Source organism: Canis lupus, chromosome 5 (assembly GCF_048164855.1).
Source record: "Canis lupus baileyi chromosome 5, mCanLup2.hap1, whole genome shotgun sequence".
Classification (NCBI taxonomy): Eukaryota; Metazoa; Chordata; class Mammalia; order Carnivora; family Canidae; genus Canis; species Canis lupus.
The window spans coordinates 17,947,191-17,964,931 of NC_132842.1; the positions used below are offsets into that span (position 1 = coordinate 17,947,191).

General features: G+C 38.1%; 2 protein-coding genes across 7 annotated transcripts in view; one reads left to right on the forward strand and one right to left on the reverse strand.

Moving 5' to 3' along the window:
- LOC140633127 (coiled-coil domain-containing protein 144A-like) overlaps positions 1–17,741 on the reverse strand; it is a 606,261-nt gene that overhangs the window by 344,705 nt on the left and 243,815 nt on the right.
- LOC140633286 (ankyrin repeat domain-containing protein 26-like) overlaps positions 1–17,741 on the forward strand; it is a 169,390-nt gene that overhangs the window by 94,648 nt on the left and 57,001 nt on the right. For 4 of the 6 annotated variants that reach the window (XM_072825613.1, XM_072825614.1, XM_072825615.1 and 1 more), the window contains exons 22-25: positions 1,664–2,614; positions 7,953–8,023; positions 8,570–8,663; positions 12,440–12,519. In XM_072825613.1, the coding sequence (XP_072681714.1) occupies positions 1,664–2,614; positions 7,953–8,023; positions 8,570–8,663; positions 12,440–12,519 (1,196 nt within the window). Of the gene's footprint in view, positions 1–1,663; positions 2,615–7,952; positions 8,024–8,569; positions 8,664–11,703; positions 12,386–12,439; positions 12,520–17,741 lie in introns of those variants that run through there. The other 2 variants (XM_072825617.1, XM_072825618.1) reach the window with 2 other exon arrangements.

Genomic DNA, 17,741 nt, shown 5'->3' on the forward strand with positions numbered 1-17,741 from the left:
AGTCCATTCATTAATTTAAATGCATTTGTCTGCAGGTGTCAAATAGTGACATTCATAATGCCCTTATCTGAAGTAGAAGTTTTTATTATTTTGGAAAATAGTATGGAATTTATGAGCTTTCCATAAGCACAAAACTCTTGCTACTAACAACATATGTTTTAGTTTTTGGCAATTCCTTCACCACCTCTATATTCATAGAGGGGTTAGTTTCACACTTCCACTGATGAACAGGAGGAAAAGTGTAGCCCGTTTTAAGACCTTACTTCAGATGTTAGTCTCCTACTTTTGAGATGAGTAACAATTTGCTCCAAGTAGTATCTGATTTCATTACAAGGAGCTTTTTTTTTTAATTTTTTTATTTATTTATGATAGTCACAGAGAGAGAGAGGCAGAGACATAGGCAGAGGGAGAAGCAGGCTCCATGCACCAGGAGCCCGATGTGGGCTTCGATCCCGGGTCTCGAGGATCGCGCCCTGGGCCAAAGGCAGGCGCCAAACCGCTGCGCCACCCAGGGATCCCTACAAGGAGCTTTTGAAATAATCATATGCTGTAATATATACTTACTGATAATTTATTGATAAGTCTTTTGTTCCTAGTAAAATAGCTCAGTGTATTTTCCCCTCTTCTGCATTTATTGCCATTTTAAACATCTGAAGAGGAAATAAAATTAGTTGCAGCCACAAATAATCTCATGATTTTTCTAGGAGCTACATAAATTTTACCTTAGTTAGTATTGGTATTTTGAAATATAAGGCTTTTTTTTTTCTTTTTAAAAGACTTTATGGATTCATTTGACAGAGCACAAGCAGGGGGAGTGGAGGCAGAGGGAGAGAGAAAAGCAGGCTTTCTGTGGAGCAGGGAGCCTGACACGGGACTTGCTCTCAGGATCCGGGGACCATGACCTCAGCCGAAGGCAGAGGCTTAACTGACTGAGCCACCCAGCCACTCCTGAAATACAAGGCTTCTTTTGTATTTAAGATTCACACTAGAGAAGTAGCTGCAGTTTGGTGCCAGAATAGTGGTAGTGGGTACAAAGACCTGGGGAATGTCCTGCAGCTCACTTAGTATTTTTAACCTCTCCATTTTTGAATTGTGATAACTAAAAGAGATAATTAATGTGTGCAGACATGTTTGTAGTACAATGCCTAGATTTATTAGTTATCAGTAGATAAAATTCTTATAACTGAGTATAGAAATGTTAGAAAAGTCGAATACGTATGGAATATTCTCAGGACAAAGTGAGGTTAGGAAATTGAATCTGTCCAAATATATGCAGAGCTAAGGGTTTTCCTGTGGACTGTGTTAGACATGAGACTATAAACTCAATTTTAGTGTAGTCAGATGTATTAGTTTTTTTCTTTCAAGCCTTCTGAGTTTGTTGTAAACCAGAGAAAGACCTTTCCAATTCTGAGATTCTTAGGATTTTGTCATGATTTCTTTTTCCTTTCGTGCATTCATTGCTTTCAATTAAACTTTTGAACTTTGGGGAATTTATGCTTGTATAAAAGTTTGAGCTTGGATCCAACTTTGTGTTTTTCCAGTTGGATATCCACTTAACTGCAACCCATTCCTTGTATAAACATAGGATATTCTTTGATTTCAGAGAAAATCATGATAATGTCATTTTATTGAGTTCCAGCTAAAAGACTCTTGTTTTACTTAGGTTTCTCCTCCTCATGAAAAAGAAAAAGGTCTGTTACATGAAAACCGCATGTTGCAAGATGAACTTGCCATGCTAAGACTGGAAGTAGACACAATAAGGAATCAGAAGCAGGAAAAGAGGTATTGTGAAGACACTGAAACTGAAAAAGAAAAGAATGACAGTCTTCAAAACGCCATAAAACTGAATGAGGTAACATTAACAAATACAGTATTCCAATCTAGTGGGCAGCTGAATGTTGTGACAACTGAGAATACCATGCTGAACTCTAAATTGCAGGATGAAAAGCTAAACAGAGAAAGACTGGAAGCAAAACTTCAATCATACCGAGCTAGAGTCGCTACAGCTATACAGGATCGTGATCAAAGTCAGGCATCAAAAAGAGACCTAGAACTTGCTTTCCAGAGAGCAAAAGATGAGTGGTGTCATTTACAGGACAAAATGAACTTTGAGATGTCTAACCTAAAAGATAACAATGAGGTGCTTTCTCAGCAACTTTCTGAAGTCGAAAGTAAACTTAATGCCCTAGAAATTGAGCTGCAGTATACAAGAGATGCTCTCAGAGAAAAGACGTTGGCTTTAGAACATTTACAAAGAAACCCAAAACAAACACAGGGTCAGAAGAAGGAAATTGAGCAGAAATCTCAAAACGAACAAGGTAAAGTGAATGAATACATGGGAAAGCATGAATCCTTAGAAGAGAAATTATCTCAACTACAAAGTGAAAATATGTTGCTCCGAGAGCAACTAGATGATGCCTACAGCAGAGTGGAATGTAAAGAAAAGACTATAATTTATCTCAAAGACCAGGTTCAGGTTATTGTAAGAATGGTTCGAGTTGCAGGTGAAAAACGAGCTCTTCAACTGCGAGAAAGAAATAAGGAGTTAATCAATAAATGTAAACAGATAATGGAAAGAGCATTTAGATATGAAGATGAGAAAGAAGAAAGAGAAGTAAGTATTCAGAAAGACAAATATTTTTCAAGCTTCCTATTAGAAAGTTCAAAGTAATGTTTGGTTATGGCTTATTAGTACTATTTTTTTTTTTTTTGGAGAGAAATAGTGCACCTGCACCTAAATGGGAGTGGGGCAGATGGAGAGGGAGAGAGAATCCAAAGTGGGCTCTATGCCCAGTGCAGAGCTCCACTTCATGACCCCGAGATCACGACCTGAATGATTATGGGTCAGTTTTGAATCTTCATAACTTGTATCCAGCAAATAAAAATTAGACCTGAAAGGTGCTTTAATTTGAATAAAAATGCACGTCATCTATGAGAAACTTCAAGAGGTTAAGTTATACATTGTTAAAGAAAGGAGTCTGATATTAATAATTTATTGTTAGTACTACTAAAATACTTTTAATTCTTGTCACCACGTTTTAATACCATGATGAACAGATAAGTGGAAATGCTCATACCTGAGTGTTTTGACCTTGAGGTTCAAATAAGTGGATTACCTTGACAACTAACTCCAGATTTGTCACATGAACTGAAGTGTAGGTGCTGTATCTCAGTACTTTTTTTTGATAGCTTTTTAAGCATTTTCAGTTAGCATACTTTTATTTTTATTTATGTAAATTTAAATGTTTAGTCTCAAATCATTTATTCTTGTGACCTTTTCACTCTTTGAAGGCATCTACTTTTCACTAAATCATAATTTGGGATAACTGGTGACTTAGCAAAGCTGTATTTGATTTCATCTTCCCACCACGGTTTATAATTTAAGCATTTTTCAAATAATTTGCTCATTTCAAAACTCCATTGGTAACTACCATTTGGGCTTAAAATTTTCCAATAGAATTGTATCTTTGTGATTTATTAATTTGGCACTGGATCTCCATTTTCAGGCTACTGAGGGAGGGATGGCAGGATTCTTGTATAGCAGGAGTGGAGTGAGCATGAACAGGGGAGGGATCTCTAGGAGCTGAGGCCAGGAGGGAGGCAGAAGCCAGGTTATGTAGGGGGCTTGAGGGCCATTAGTATGACTTCACATTTGTTCTGAGATAGTAACCTATTGGAAGGATTTGAGCAGAGGATTGAGTATGTGAAGAACTTGGAAGTTAATTTTAGCCTCTAATAAAAAAGAGAGAAAATATTTGATTAATGTAGAATTTACCACTGCTAGTCTCACCTATACAATACCCATTTCTTTTTGAGACTTCAGCAGGCTGGGAAGCTTTGCAAATTCATCAACAAGGAATGGAGAGTGGGGCTGAAATAATTATCTGTGTAACATAATACTGACTAGGCAGGAGGGATAACACTTTTTGTGTCTTTAACTGAATTCACTTAGCAGTGTGTACATTCTAGGAATAAAAGGTGAGTTGATGTATGTGGTGATAAAGTACATACGTTAGAATTATATTATTAACATAATAATAGGATGATTTCTAAAATCAGTAACAGAAGGTCTTATTAGGTAGTTATGAGAGAACTTCAACAAGAACTGGCTGATGCCCTAAAAAAGCAATGTATGTCACAGGCTTCACCGGAGTTATCACATTATCATATTAATTTAGAAGATGAGGTACAGGATTTAAAAACATTGGATCAAATCGAAAGTCACATATGTATTACATATAACATGTCAACAGTTCCTCTGTAGCTGGTTAAATAATATAAATGTTTTAGGATGCTAATTTCCATGGACCACTTTCTTTTGTATTTTCATTTCAATTTAGCATAATTTTAGTGTCTTCACCATGCACTTATTTATTAAATTCTGACTTTTCATTCTGCTCTCTCTGTGTTCTATGTTTTTCCTTATAGCATTTACCCATTCACAGAAATTGAGGGACTTTTTTCTCCTGCTATACGATTTTTTTTAACGATTTATTTATTTATTTGAGAGAGAGAGAAAGAATGCATGTCCATGCACACTCATGAGTAGGGGGAGGGGCACAGGGAGAGAGAAAGAATCTCCAGGAGATTCCCTGCTGAGTACAGAGCCCCATGCCAGCTTAAACCCACCACCAATGAGATCATGACCTGAGCTGAAATCATGAGTTGGACGCCTAAACCAACTGAGCCACCCAGGTGCCCTAAAAACAATGTTTTCTACTGAGATCTCTATTACCATGATGAGGCGAGCTAGATAAAATCAGAAGATAAGGTTTAACGGAATGTTTCAGAAAATCGTCTTACTTCTCATCTTCACTTTTATTGATGGATATAGACTCTGTACTGATTTCAGGAAAACTTGTAAAGAAAGGTTACGACTAGTGGAACTGAGGCATTTCCTTCATTTTCTTTTCCTTTTATATATTTATTTTTAATATATTTATTTATAAATATTATAAAATATTTATATTTTTAATATTTATATATTAAAATGCATGGAAATATTCAGATGATGTATATAAAGCCAAAAGAGAGAATTAAGAAAATTATCTAGGTCCTGCCATTGACTCTTTTTAAAAGCTTTATTGAGCTATAAATACACCTACCATACAGTTGACCCATTTAACATGTGTTGTTGTCGCTGAGTATATTTATAGGGTTTTGCAACTATCACTGCCATCAGAACATTTTCGTCACCCTGAAAAAAAACCCTTAGCTGTTGCCCTTGACCTCGGGCAACCAGAAGTCTACTTCTTGTCTCCATAGAGTTGCCTATTGTGAATGTTTCCTATAAAGGGAGTCACACCACGTGTGGTCCTTTGCGACTCGCTTCTTTCACTTCCTGTTTTCAGGGTTCGCCTGTGTTCTAGCATATGTCAGTGCTTCATTTCTTTTTCTGGTCAGACAGTCCTCCATTGTGGGCTAACGCCCTTGTTCATTCATCATTTAATGCACCTTTGGGTTATTTCCACTTTGTGGCCATTAATAATGCTGCTGTGAACATTGGTTTAGTTGTGTGGACATCTGTATTTCTCTGCCATCAGATTTTATCCTTTAAGTTAATTGGGGTGATTTTACCATCTCTCACCCTTTTTTATTTACTCATTCTACCCTTTCTGTCTTTTTAGTTTCCCTTCCTCTTGCCTAATCCTACACTATTGAGTCCTGGCTCATTGTCTCTCATTCTCCATGAGGCTTTCTCTGATTATTGTAACTCCCCCTGAACTTACTTTCTTCACCCGTATTATCTAGTCTGTGCAGACCAGTTTAGTCCTTTATTTTACATGTATTATCTAGTCTGTGCAGACCAGTTTAGTCCTTTATTTTACATTGTTTTTATTTTTTTTCATGAGCGATAATTCTGTCTTCTTATGTACAAATGTATCTAAGAGGGAAAATATTTTATGTGTATGGGACCTGTCCTTGCCTAAATTTGAGAATATCTTAACAGTTTTTAGGATAAAATTATACCATAGCAGTAATTTCTGATTGAAACATAACACAAAGCTGTATTCTAAATGTATTTTAAGCAGTTAAGTGTAAAACTGAAAGCATTTAATCCGATCGGACAAAGTATTCAATCAGATGCTGTTTTTTTCTGATTATGGCAAAACAGTCTAAATATGCCTGCCTTCATTATGCAACCAGAACTGAGATTTACAGAGTTCCAGCACTTTACCAACTACAAAGCTCTGAGGACAGGTTTTTTTTTAAGTTTATTTATTTTATATAATCATTACATCTATTGTGGGGCTTGAACAGGAACTGAAGGTTAACCGTTGGATGTTCTTTTAACTGAGCCAGTGGGTGCCCCTGAGGGCAGCTTTTCTGATATGCCACACCACGGAGCCTTAATCTCTACTCATCAGAGTACTTGCTAAAGCCCTCTAACATAAACAGTTGCTAAGATGAACAATATGAACATAAAATGATTTGGGAACATTGGTTTAGCAAGAGTCCATTATTTCCACGTCAGTGGCTTTACCTTGCCTCTGATGGTCATGTAAGTTATGTATCACTCAGTGTAGGAGTTACTGTTTGCACTGTAGTCCATGAGCATTGTTCACTGAGTAGTATAGAGAGGAGGTAAATTAAAATTATTATAAGTGGAGGAAAGTACCATTGGCTAGTGGAATTTTTGAAAGTTTTTTCTTGAAGATTTAAAAAAAATTAACTTTTGTTTATTTACTCATAAGAGACAGAGAGAAAGAGAGGCAGAGACACGGGCAGAGAGAGAAGCAGGCTCCATGCAGGAAGCCTGATGTGGGACTTGATCCCAGGACTCCAGGATCAAGCCTGAGCCAAGTCCCAGTTCAAGTGATACATAACCGCTGAGACACCCAGGTGTCCCTTTTTTTAATATTTTACTTGAGAGAGAGAGAGAGGGAGAGAGAGAGAGAGAGAACATGAGTGCACAAGCAGGGGGAGGGGCAGAGAGAAAGGAAGAAGCAGACTCCCTGCTGAGCAGGAACCCTGATGTTGGGGTCTCAATCCCAGGACCCCAAAATCATGATCTGAGCCCACAGCAGATGCCTAACTGACTGAGCCACTGAGGCACCTGTAGTGAAAGTGTTTTGAAGTCCTGAGGCTATATCCTGGGCCTTATGCTCCCCATTTGCTACCGCTTTCAGTGGTATGAAGAATGATTTCAATATAACTTGTGTAAGAGACCACTTTCATTGGCCTGCCGTCTGCCTAAAATATCAAATATCATTAGAACGTAAAACACAACAACAATAATAATGCTAATTGCAGACACTTAGAATTTGGTATGTGCCACATACTCTTCTAAGTAGTTTATGTATATTCCCTAATTTAAACTTCCGACTATCACAGTGAGGTAGATACTATTATTAACTTCATTTTACACATGAAGAAACTGAGACACAGAATTTGAAGTAATTTTTCAAGGTCAAACAGCAAATGCCCAGGGGAGCTGGGAATTCAAATCCAGGCATTCTGGTTCCTACAGAGATCCTGCCTCAGAAGCTGTTACTTGAAATATCTGAGTGTCCCTGAAAGCAGCATGTTAACTTGTATAATCACTGGAATGCCCATGGTGATTTGTAAATGTGAATATTTAAAATTATAATTGATGTGGTGCTTGGAATAGAAAACTAGAAAAGTTTACCATAAGGTAATTTCCTGTCTTTCTGCCTTTGAACAATACGTAAATTTGTATGTGTACCTGATAAAATATAATTTAAAAACGTTAGAATGTTGTTTTTTAATACTAGAAGAGTGCTCAGAAAGCTTTTCTGTCAGGGGATTGTAAATATTTTGGGCTTTGCAAGTCATAGGTCTCTATTGTAGCAGTATAATTCTGGGGAAGCCTTAAATCAGTATGTAGAGGAAAATGTGGCTGTGTCCAGTGACATTGTATTTACAAAAACAGATGATGGTGGTTTTATACTAGATTGTCAGTAGTTAAAAGTATTTCTTTTCTTTTTTAGCGACAAGAAGCAAAGGAGTTACAAACAAAGGTTGTAAGGTGCGTTCAGAAGTTCAGAGATGACATAAAAAAGTATGCAATTTATTTTAAGATTTTATTTATTCATGAGAGACACAGAGAGAGACAGAGACATAGGTAGAGGGAGAAGCAGCCTCCCTACAGGAAGCCTGATGCAGAACTCAATTCTGGGACTCCAGAATCGTGCCCTGATCCAAAGGGAGGCTCTCAACCACTGAGCCACCCAGGCGTCCCGCAACAGGACAAGTGAAAGCAGCACAGAAAATAACTTGAGTATTTATAAAGCAGATAAGTAGTATAGTATGAGAAATATATCCATTATGATAAATACATCGTTGTTTAGCTGGGTAAAAATATCAGCTTTGTGGGATTTTGAAATGCATAATTTTTGCTTACGATCCTTTTTTTTTTCTTTTTTGCTTACGATCTTTAAATTTTGTACATTAACCCCAAAACACAACCAGAAAAATGGCACAATTGCCAAATCTACTTTTTAAATTTCTAAGAATTTATGTAAGACCTTTAGATGTTTGTTTAGAAATTATGTGGTATGTTTAAAATTTGTGTCTGAGAATAAATATTTTAAAATATGCATTTTAGGCTTGAAGTTGAAAATGCCGAGTTAAAAGTTACAGTCAAGGAGCAAGCAGGCCAAATTGAACAGCTTCAGAAAGACCTGTTAAGTTCAAGTTCGGTAAGTCAGTCTCTTAATTTCTGTCCTAAGGAGAAGGAATTTTTATATCTCTAGTAGTAGTGTATAAGAACATTTTGGATAATATGAAAATTCTCACTCATAAAAATATTTATTATATTCATATGGTTGCTATTTAACTACTCTTGGTATAATTCCTCTTTATAGATAAAGTTGACTGAATGCATAAATTAATCATTTTTGTAGTAAGATTTTAATAAAAAGGATTGTGATAGCCTAAGCAAAACAGTATTTTATATATATATATATCACATTTTGTTTATCTGTCAGTGATCATTTGGGTTTTTCTACCTCTTAGCTATTGTTGGTAATGCTGCTATGAATATTGGTATACTAATGTCTGAGTCCCTGCTAATATTTTTCAATATGTTTAAAATTCCCCAAACTTTGAGTAATAATTTGATCTTGAATGCTGACTTTCTCTTGTAATCTCAACCCTTCACTGAGATTTTGAGAATGAATTACTTTACTAATAATTTGTGGTGATTTGTAATTACAAATTGGTAGTGTGTTGCCTTCATTAAGAATGACTACGAGGGGGATCCCTGGGTGGCTCAGTGGTTTGGTGCCTGCCCTGGGCCCAGGGCATGATCCTGTAGTCCCCGGATTGAGTCCCACATGGGGCTCCCTGCATGGAGCCTGCTCCTCCTCTGCATGTGTCTCTGCCTCTGTGTGTGTGTGTGTGTGTGTGTGAGTGTGTTTGTGTGTGTCTCATAAATAAATAAATAGAATCTTAGAAAAAAGCAGAATGACTACTAGGTAATTATGCAAACATTTTTCTCAAAGGGATGTAGTTTTCTCCTTGTTGGATTTTGTAAAGGAAAAGAGATGCCAGTGAAAAAGTAGAAATGACTGCTCAGTCAGGGCCTTAGAGAGTAACCTAGTGCTCCTAGCATTCATTGCAAGTTCAGAAACGAATGTTTTTCTATTACCTTGAGTTAATCATACTTTCAGAGATTTAACAGTCCAATCTCAGAAAAGATTAATGTGCAATCCAGGACTCCAGTTTATTGATAGGTAGTGAAAACTATATAACCATTTATAAGCAGTACAGGATTATCGTGCCATTCATACCGTCCTTTGTAGGAGTGGCTACCAATGATTTAAGATGAGAAGATTGCTTTGGGACTTCTAAGTTGGAACTATGAGGTAGATGGACCTACAACTAGTTTCTTTCAGTGACATAAGTTAGGTACATGCAAATTTCATTAAACAATCATACCTATCAGGGGAACTAGCACATTCTGTTGACTGGTCCTTTCTGTGGCCAAAGAAACATCGAAAAAAACTTTTTTTCCTGACTTCATATAAAACTGCTCAAGTTGCTTTACTGTACTTTTCATGCAGTTAACTTGACAAGGAGTCTTATCTCTGACTGAGAGTGCCATGAGTTGTCCCCCTACAATATCACACAGGAATCTATTAGGAAGCCACCACATATTACAGAGTTTGTAAGAATATCCATAGATAATTCTGCATATTCCTATAGAAATGAATTAGGGTTATGGTATAAAATGATTAGCCACTTTAAGCTTACCCTATAAAATAAAAACTTAAATAGCTTTCCAGCAACTTAGTTCATAGCCCTAATTTCTCTAGAAGGTTCTCACCTCATGAATCCCCAGGACAGAGACTACATCTGTGTTAAGATATTTCATGGACACCATTTTGAGGTGAAGAAATATGGATTGGGAAGAAGAGTTAGCTCTAGCTGACTTAAGCCTCTGAAGAAAATAGTCAAGTATGTGTCTGAAAAGAACTTAGAAGAAGACTTCCGTAAGTTCACGTCTCTATGGAATAGGAAAGTATTCAAAAGGAAACAAAGGCAAACCGTTCATAATCCAACCCTTGGGAAGAACTTTTGCATTATAAAAGAAAAGCAAGACAAAGTACAATGGTCAGCATCCTGAGGGTAAAGGTGCCCCCCCCCAGATTAAAAAATAATACACTGGGATCCCTGGGTGGCACAGCGGTTTGGCACCTGCCTTTGGCCCAGGGCGCGATCCTGGAGACCCGGGATCGAATCCCACGTCGGGCTCCCGGTGCATGGAGCCTGCTTCTCCCTCTGCCTGTGTCTCTGCCTCTGTGTGTGTGTGTGTGTGTGTGTGTGTGTGTGTGTGACTATCATAAATAAATTTTAAAAAATTAAAAAAAAATACACTCGGGATGCCTGGGTGTCTCTCTCATTAAGCGTCTGCCTTCAGCTCAGGGCATGATCCTGGAGTCCTGGGATGGAGTCCTCCATGGGGCTCCCTGCATGGAGCCTGCTTCTCTCTCTACCTGTCTCTTTGCCTCTCTCTCTCTCTCTCTCTCTCTGCCTCTCTCTCCCTGCCCCCCCCGCCCTCTCCCTCCGTACCTCTCATGAATAAATAAATGAATAAATAAAATCTTTAAAAAATAACTCAAAGTAATCCCCAAAAGAGTCAAGATAAAATGTACAAGATTAACTGTGTGAGGTGCCTGTGTGGCTCAGTGGGTTAAACATCTACCTTAGGCTCAGGTCATCACCTCAAGGTCCCAGAATCGAGTCCTGTATACATCAGGCTCCCTCTGCAGCAGGGAGTCTGCTTCTCACTCTGTATCTGCTCCTCTCCCCATTCATGCTCTCTCTCTCTCTCAAATACATAAATTAAAAAAATATATAAAAATAACAGATTAGCTAACTAGAAAGGTAATGCACATCAGGTAACAGGTATTGAATGTGTGGTTGAAAATATTGTCTATGAGGAACTAGAAGGAAGATGGAAGCATACACATGACCTCAGTAAATGGGTCAAGGCTGAAAGTATAGAATAGAGCATCTGGTTTTGAAGCCTTGGGATTTGGAGAACTCTGAGAGGATGTGAAAAAGAGGAATAGCAAGGGTCCAAGGACTGAATGTCAGCGTTTGCTGTCATTTAGAAATGAAATGGGATTAGAAGAGCAGAGGGAAGATGTGGCATTGTTTTCAGCTGCTGCTGAGAAGTAAAGCAGGATCAGGACTTGTAAAAACAGATCCTTGATGATTGTCAAAACTTTTTAGTGGAATTCCAGGATTGAAAGTCAGATTTTAGTGTAAAAGACGCGATGAAAAGATGAATCTGTGGCTGAGATGACACATTAAAGAATGTTCGAGTCCAGTGAAAGGGGAAAAGCAAGATGATCGAAAATGCTGCAAGAGTAAGGAAACGTTTTTATAGAATATTGGGAAGCCTTGAATTTTATTTAGAGAGAAAAGTGGTCAATAGAAAAGAAGAAATTGAAATCTTGCAGAGAAATGTTTGAAATGCTTGCAGAGAAGGAGAGTATCTCATCCTAAAGTCAGATGATCATCAAAATTATAATGGGGACAGTATGGGAATTTTTCAGAGACTGTATCTTAAGCTGTGATCTCACAAAACCCAGAGTATCTTAAGACATTGGTGAAACTGCTTCTAGGACATCTCTAGAAACTCAGATGTAAGTATAGCCACCTTAAAGATTTTTTCATTAATGTGGATTAAAAACCTCTGTATTTCCCAAGTAAATTTTGGCAATTTAAATTCTAGAAACAAAAATGATGAAAATATAAACTCAGTTGAAGCTGTTTTAACAAACATCCTTATTTTTGAGATTTCTTTTCATTGACATTTGGTTCATAACCTACATTTTATATGTATTTTATAAACCTGTCTAAACACATATTATTACTCATGGATTCATGAGAAATAGCATTTTATAAAAGAAGAAGGAGACTCTTGATTTTTGAAACTAATGTTCTTAAAAAATTGTTTCCAAAGTGTGGTGATGAAAACCTTTTGCAGTTCAGGTTGGATCAAGAAGCGAAGAAAAATGAGGAATTGGAAAAAGAGAATACTGGGTAAGACTAATATTTCACATCACTTTAACCATTAATTAACTAATTTATCTGTAATTGTAGTTTATAAAAACCTAAATAGAAATTCTTGCCAAAATACTACATTTACTCTTCCGTGATTCCTTAAATAATAACAACAATGCCTTTGACATATATTGTCAACTGCGCTTTTCATTGTCCACCGTGAATTATTTCTGCAAGATATCTTTGTTCTTAGGTAATCTTTCCTTTTAATAGTGTTCTTTTCTTAGAGCAGATATCCTAATCTCTAAAAACTTAACTGTGTCATTATATAACAACATCAAAAGTTATCTTGGATTTGCTTGTATTTCTTTTTATTTTATATTATTTATTTGAATTCAAATTAATTAACTTATAGTGTAATATTAGTTTCAGAGGTAGAGTTCAGTGATTCATCAGTCTTATGTAACACCCAGTGCTCATGCCATCACATGCCCTCCTTAATCCCCATCAGGCAGTTACCCCATCGCCCCCAATCCCTTCCCCTCCAGCAACCCACAGTTTGTTTTCTAGTATTGAGTGACTTATGGTTTGTGTCTCTTTCTGATTTCATCTTGTTTTACTTTTCCTTCCCTTCCCCTATGCCTGGAGCCAAAGGCCTACTCTCAGCCACTGAGCCACCCAGGGGTCCCAAGATTTCATTATTTATTGGCTGAGTAATATTCTGTTCTCTCTCTCCCTCCCTCTCTCTCTCTCTCTCTGTCCAATAAATAAATAAATATGATTATTTATTTATATCACGCCTTCTTTATACATACCTCTTTCAAAGAACATCGGATCTCCTAGTTTGGCTATTGTGGATATTTACTGGTATAAACATATGGGTGCAGGTGCCCCTTTGGATCCTGACCAAAGTGATCTTTGGGATTCATACCTTCTAGTGCAATTGCTGGGTTTTACATAGGTAGCTCCTTTTTCAACTCTTTGAGGAACCTCTGGTACTGATTTCCAGAGTGGCTGCACCAGGTTGCATTCCCACCAACATCGTAAGAGGATCCCCCTTTCTCTGCATTCCTGCCAACATCTGTCATTTCCAGACTTGCTAATTTTGGCCATTATGAAAGGTGTGAGGGGGAAACTCACCGTGGTTTTGATTTGTATTTCTCTGGTGCCAGCTGATGTTGAGCATGTTTTCATGTGTCTGTTGGCCATATGTATGTCTTCTTTGGAGACATGTCCTTTCATTTCTTCTGCCCATTTCTTCATTGGGTTATCTTTCTTTGGGTGTTGACTTTGATTAGCTCTTTACAGACTTTGCATACCAGCCTTTTATCTGATAAGGCATTTGCAAACACCTTCTGCCATTCTGTCAGTTGTCTTTTGGTTTTTGTCAACTGTTTCCTTGCTGCGTAAAAGCTTTTTATCTTGATGAAGTCTCAGTAGGTCATTTTGGCGTCTGGTGACATGTCTAGCAAGAAGTTGCTGCAGCCAAGGTCACAGAGGTTGCTGGCTGTGTTCTCCTCTAGGATTTTAATGGATTCCTATCTTACATTTGGGTGTTTCATCCATTTTGACTCTATTTTTGTGTATGGTGTAAAAAAATGGTCTAGTTTTATTCTTCTACATGTGGTGGTCTGATTTTCCCACACCATTTGTTGAAGAGACTGCTTTGTCTCCATTGGATTTTCTTTCCAGTATTGTTGAAGAGGAGTGGACCATAGAGTTGAGGGTCCACTTCTGGATTTACTCTTCTGGGCCATTGATTGACATGTCCGCTTTTGTGCCAGGACCATACTGTCCTGTTGATCACAGCTTTGCAATGGAGCTTAAAGGCTGGCTTCTAATGCCACCAGCTTTGGCTACGTTTTTCAACATACCTTTGGCTATTCGGGGTCTTCTAAGGTTCCAAAGAAATTTTAGTATTATTTACTCCAGCTGTATGCAAAGAAGTTGGGGGCAGCCCAGGTGGCTCAGCGGTATAGCTCTGCCTTCAATCTAGGGTGTGATCCTGGAGACCCAGGATCGAGTGCCACGTTGGGCTCCCTGCATGGAGCCTGCTTCTCCCTCTACCTGTGTCTCTGCCTCTCTCTCTCTCTCTGTGTGTGTGTGTGTCTAATGAATGAATAAATAAAAAATCTTTAAAAAAAGTTGGTAGTATTTTGATAGAGATTGCTTTGAATGTAGAGATTGCTCAAGCTTGCATAGACATTTTAACAATATTTGTTCTTCCAATCCATGAACATGGAATGATTTCAGTTCTTTATGATTTCTCAATTTCTTTCCAGAATGTCCTGTCTTCTTCAGAGTACAGATCCTTGTCTCTTTGGGTGGGTTTATTCCAAGGTATCTTATGGTGTTTAGTGCAATGGTAAATGGAATTGACTCCTCAGTTTCTCTTTCTTCCATCTCATTGTTAGTGTATAGAAATGCAACTGATTTCTGTGCATGGATTTCCTATCCTGCTGCTTTGCTGAATTCAGGAAAGGGTCCTAACAATGTTGGCGTAGAGTCTTTTGGGTTTTCCACATAGGATATCATGTCCTCTGAGAAAAGTGAGAGTTTGAGTTCTTTTCTGATTCAGACGCCTTTTTATTTCTTTTTGTTGTCTAAATGCTGAGGCTATGTCGAACAACACTGGTTGTCCAGAGAGTGGACCTCCCTGTTGTGTTCCTGACCTTAGCGGCAAAGCTCTCAGTTTTTCCCCATTAAGAATAGCATCGGGTGTGGGCTTTTCGTAGATGGCTTTTATGATATTGAGATATGCTCCCCTCCTCCCTGCACTGTGAAGAGTATTGATCCGGAAAGGGTGCTGCACTTTGTCAACTGCTTTTTCTGCATCTCTTGAGAGGATCCTATGGTTCTTATCCTTTCTTTTATTTCTGTAGTGTATCACATTGATTCATCTGCAGATGTCGAATCACCCTTGCAGCCCAGGCATAAAACCCACTTGGACATGGTGAATCATCCTTTAATGTATTGTTGAATCCTCCCAGCCAGTGTCTTGTTGAGAATTTTGGCATCCGTGTTCATCAGGGATATTGGAGTGTAATTCTCCTTTTGGGTGGGGTCTTGCTCTGGTTTTGCGATCAGAGTAATGTTGGCCTCACAGAGAACGCTGGAAGGTTTCCCTTCCATTACTAATTTTTATAAACAGCTCCGAAGAATAGATTAATTCTTCCTGGAATGTGTGGTAGAATTCTCCTGGGAAGCCACCTGGTCCTGGACTCTTGGTTGTTGGCAGATATTTGATGACTGCTCCCATTTCCTTGCTGGTTATGGGTCTGTTCAGGTTTCCTGTGTCTTCCTGTTTCAGTTTTGATAGGAAGGGATCCATTTCTTCCAGATTGCTTAGTTTGTTGGCATATAGTTGCTCAGAATGTGTTCTTATAGTTGTCTGTATTTCTCTGGTGCTGGTCGTGATCTGTCTTCTTTCATTCACGATCTTATTTCTTTGGGTCCGTTCTCCTTTTGATATGTCTGTCCAGGGGTTTATTGATCTTATTCTGTCAAAGAACCAGCTCCTGATTTCATTGATGTGTTCTACTGTTCCTTTGGTTTCTATTTCATTGATTTCTGCTCTGATCTTTATGAATTCTCTTCTCCTGCTGGTTTTAGGTTTTAATCTTCTGTTCTTTTCCAGCTCCTTTAGGTGTAAGGTTAGCTTGTGTACTTAGGACCTTTCTCATTTCTTGAGAAAGACTTGTATTGCTATATACTTCCTTCTTAGGATGACCTTTGCTACATCCCAGATGTTTTGAGCAGTTGTGTTTCCATTTTTGTTTGTTTCTATGAGGTTTTTAAAACTGTGCTTTTATTCCCTGGCTTGATTCTTTAACCTCCGTGTATTTGAATTCTTTCCAAATTTCCTCTTGTGATCAAGTTTCAGTTTCAAAGCATTGTGGTCTGAAAGTATGCAGGGATTGATCCCAATCTTTTGGTATCAGTTGAGACCTCATTTATGACCCAGTACGTGATCTAGTATGGAACATGTTCCATGTGCACCCGAGAAGAATGTGTATTCTGTTGCTGTAGGATGGAATGCTCTGAAGTTATCTGTGAAGTCCATTTTGTGCAGTGTGTCATTCAAAGCCCTTGTGCCCTTGTGGATCTTCTGCTTAGATGATCTGGCCGTTACAGTGAGTGGTGTGTTAAAGTGCCTACTATTATTGTATGACTATCAATGTGTTCCTTTAATTTTGATATTAATTGGTTCATAAGGGGGTCTGGGTGGCTCAGTCGGTTAAGCCCTTGCCTTTGGTCAGGTCATGTTCTCAGGGTCCTGGGATCAAGCCCTCATCAGGCTCCCTGTTCATTGGGGAGTCTGCTTCTCCCTCTCCTGCTGCCCTTGCTTCTGTTCTCTCTCTGTGTGAAATAAATAAATAAATGAAATCTTAACAGAAAATCGGTTTATATAGTTGGCTGCTCCTACTTTAGAGGCATTAAAACTTATAATTGTTCAATTTTCTCTTTGGATAGACCATTTAATTATGGCATAGTGTCTTTCTTCATCTCTTAATGCAGTCTTTGGTTTAAAATACAACTTGTCTGATATCAAGATTGCCACCTCAGTTTTTTTTTAATGTCCTTTAATATGATAAAATGGTTTTCCACCCCCTCACCTTCAATCAGGGGTTGTCTTTGTGTCTAAAAATGAGTCTCTTACAGATAGCATATCGATGGGTCTTGCTTTTTTTTTTTTTATTTTTTTAATCCACTGGGATACCCTGTGTGTTTTGGTTGGGGCATTTGGCTTGTTTACATTCAGAGTAACGATTGAAAGATATGGATGTAGTGCCATTGTATTACGTGTGAAGTCTGTGTTTTGGTGTACTGTGTCTGTTCCTTTCTGGTCTGTGTTACTTTTGGGCTCTCTGTTTTCTTAAAGGTTCCCCTTGCAGGGCTGTTTTAGGGATCACAAATTCTTTTAGTTTCTGTTTGTGCTGGAAGCTTTTTATCTCCCCTTGTATTTTGAATGAGAGCCTTGCTGGATAAAATTCTTAGCTGTAGATTCTTCTCATTGAGCACCCTGAGTATATCATGCCAGCTCTCTCTGGCCTACTGTCTCTTTGGATAGATCCGCTGCCAGTTGAATATTTCTCTCCTTCTTAGTTCAGGGCCTCGTGTTCCAAGCTGCTTTCAGGATTTTCTCTTTGGGTCTGAAATTTGCAAGCTTTGTTATTATATTGGAGATATTGACCTGTTTTTTATTGATTTTGAGGAAGGTTCTCTGTGCCTCCTGGCACTTGAGTGCCTGTTTCTTTCCC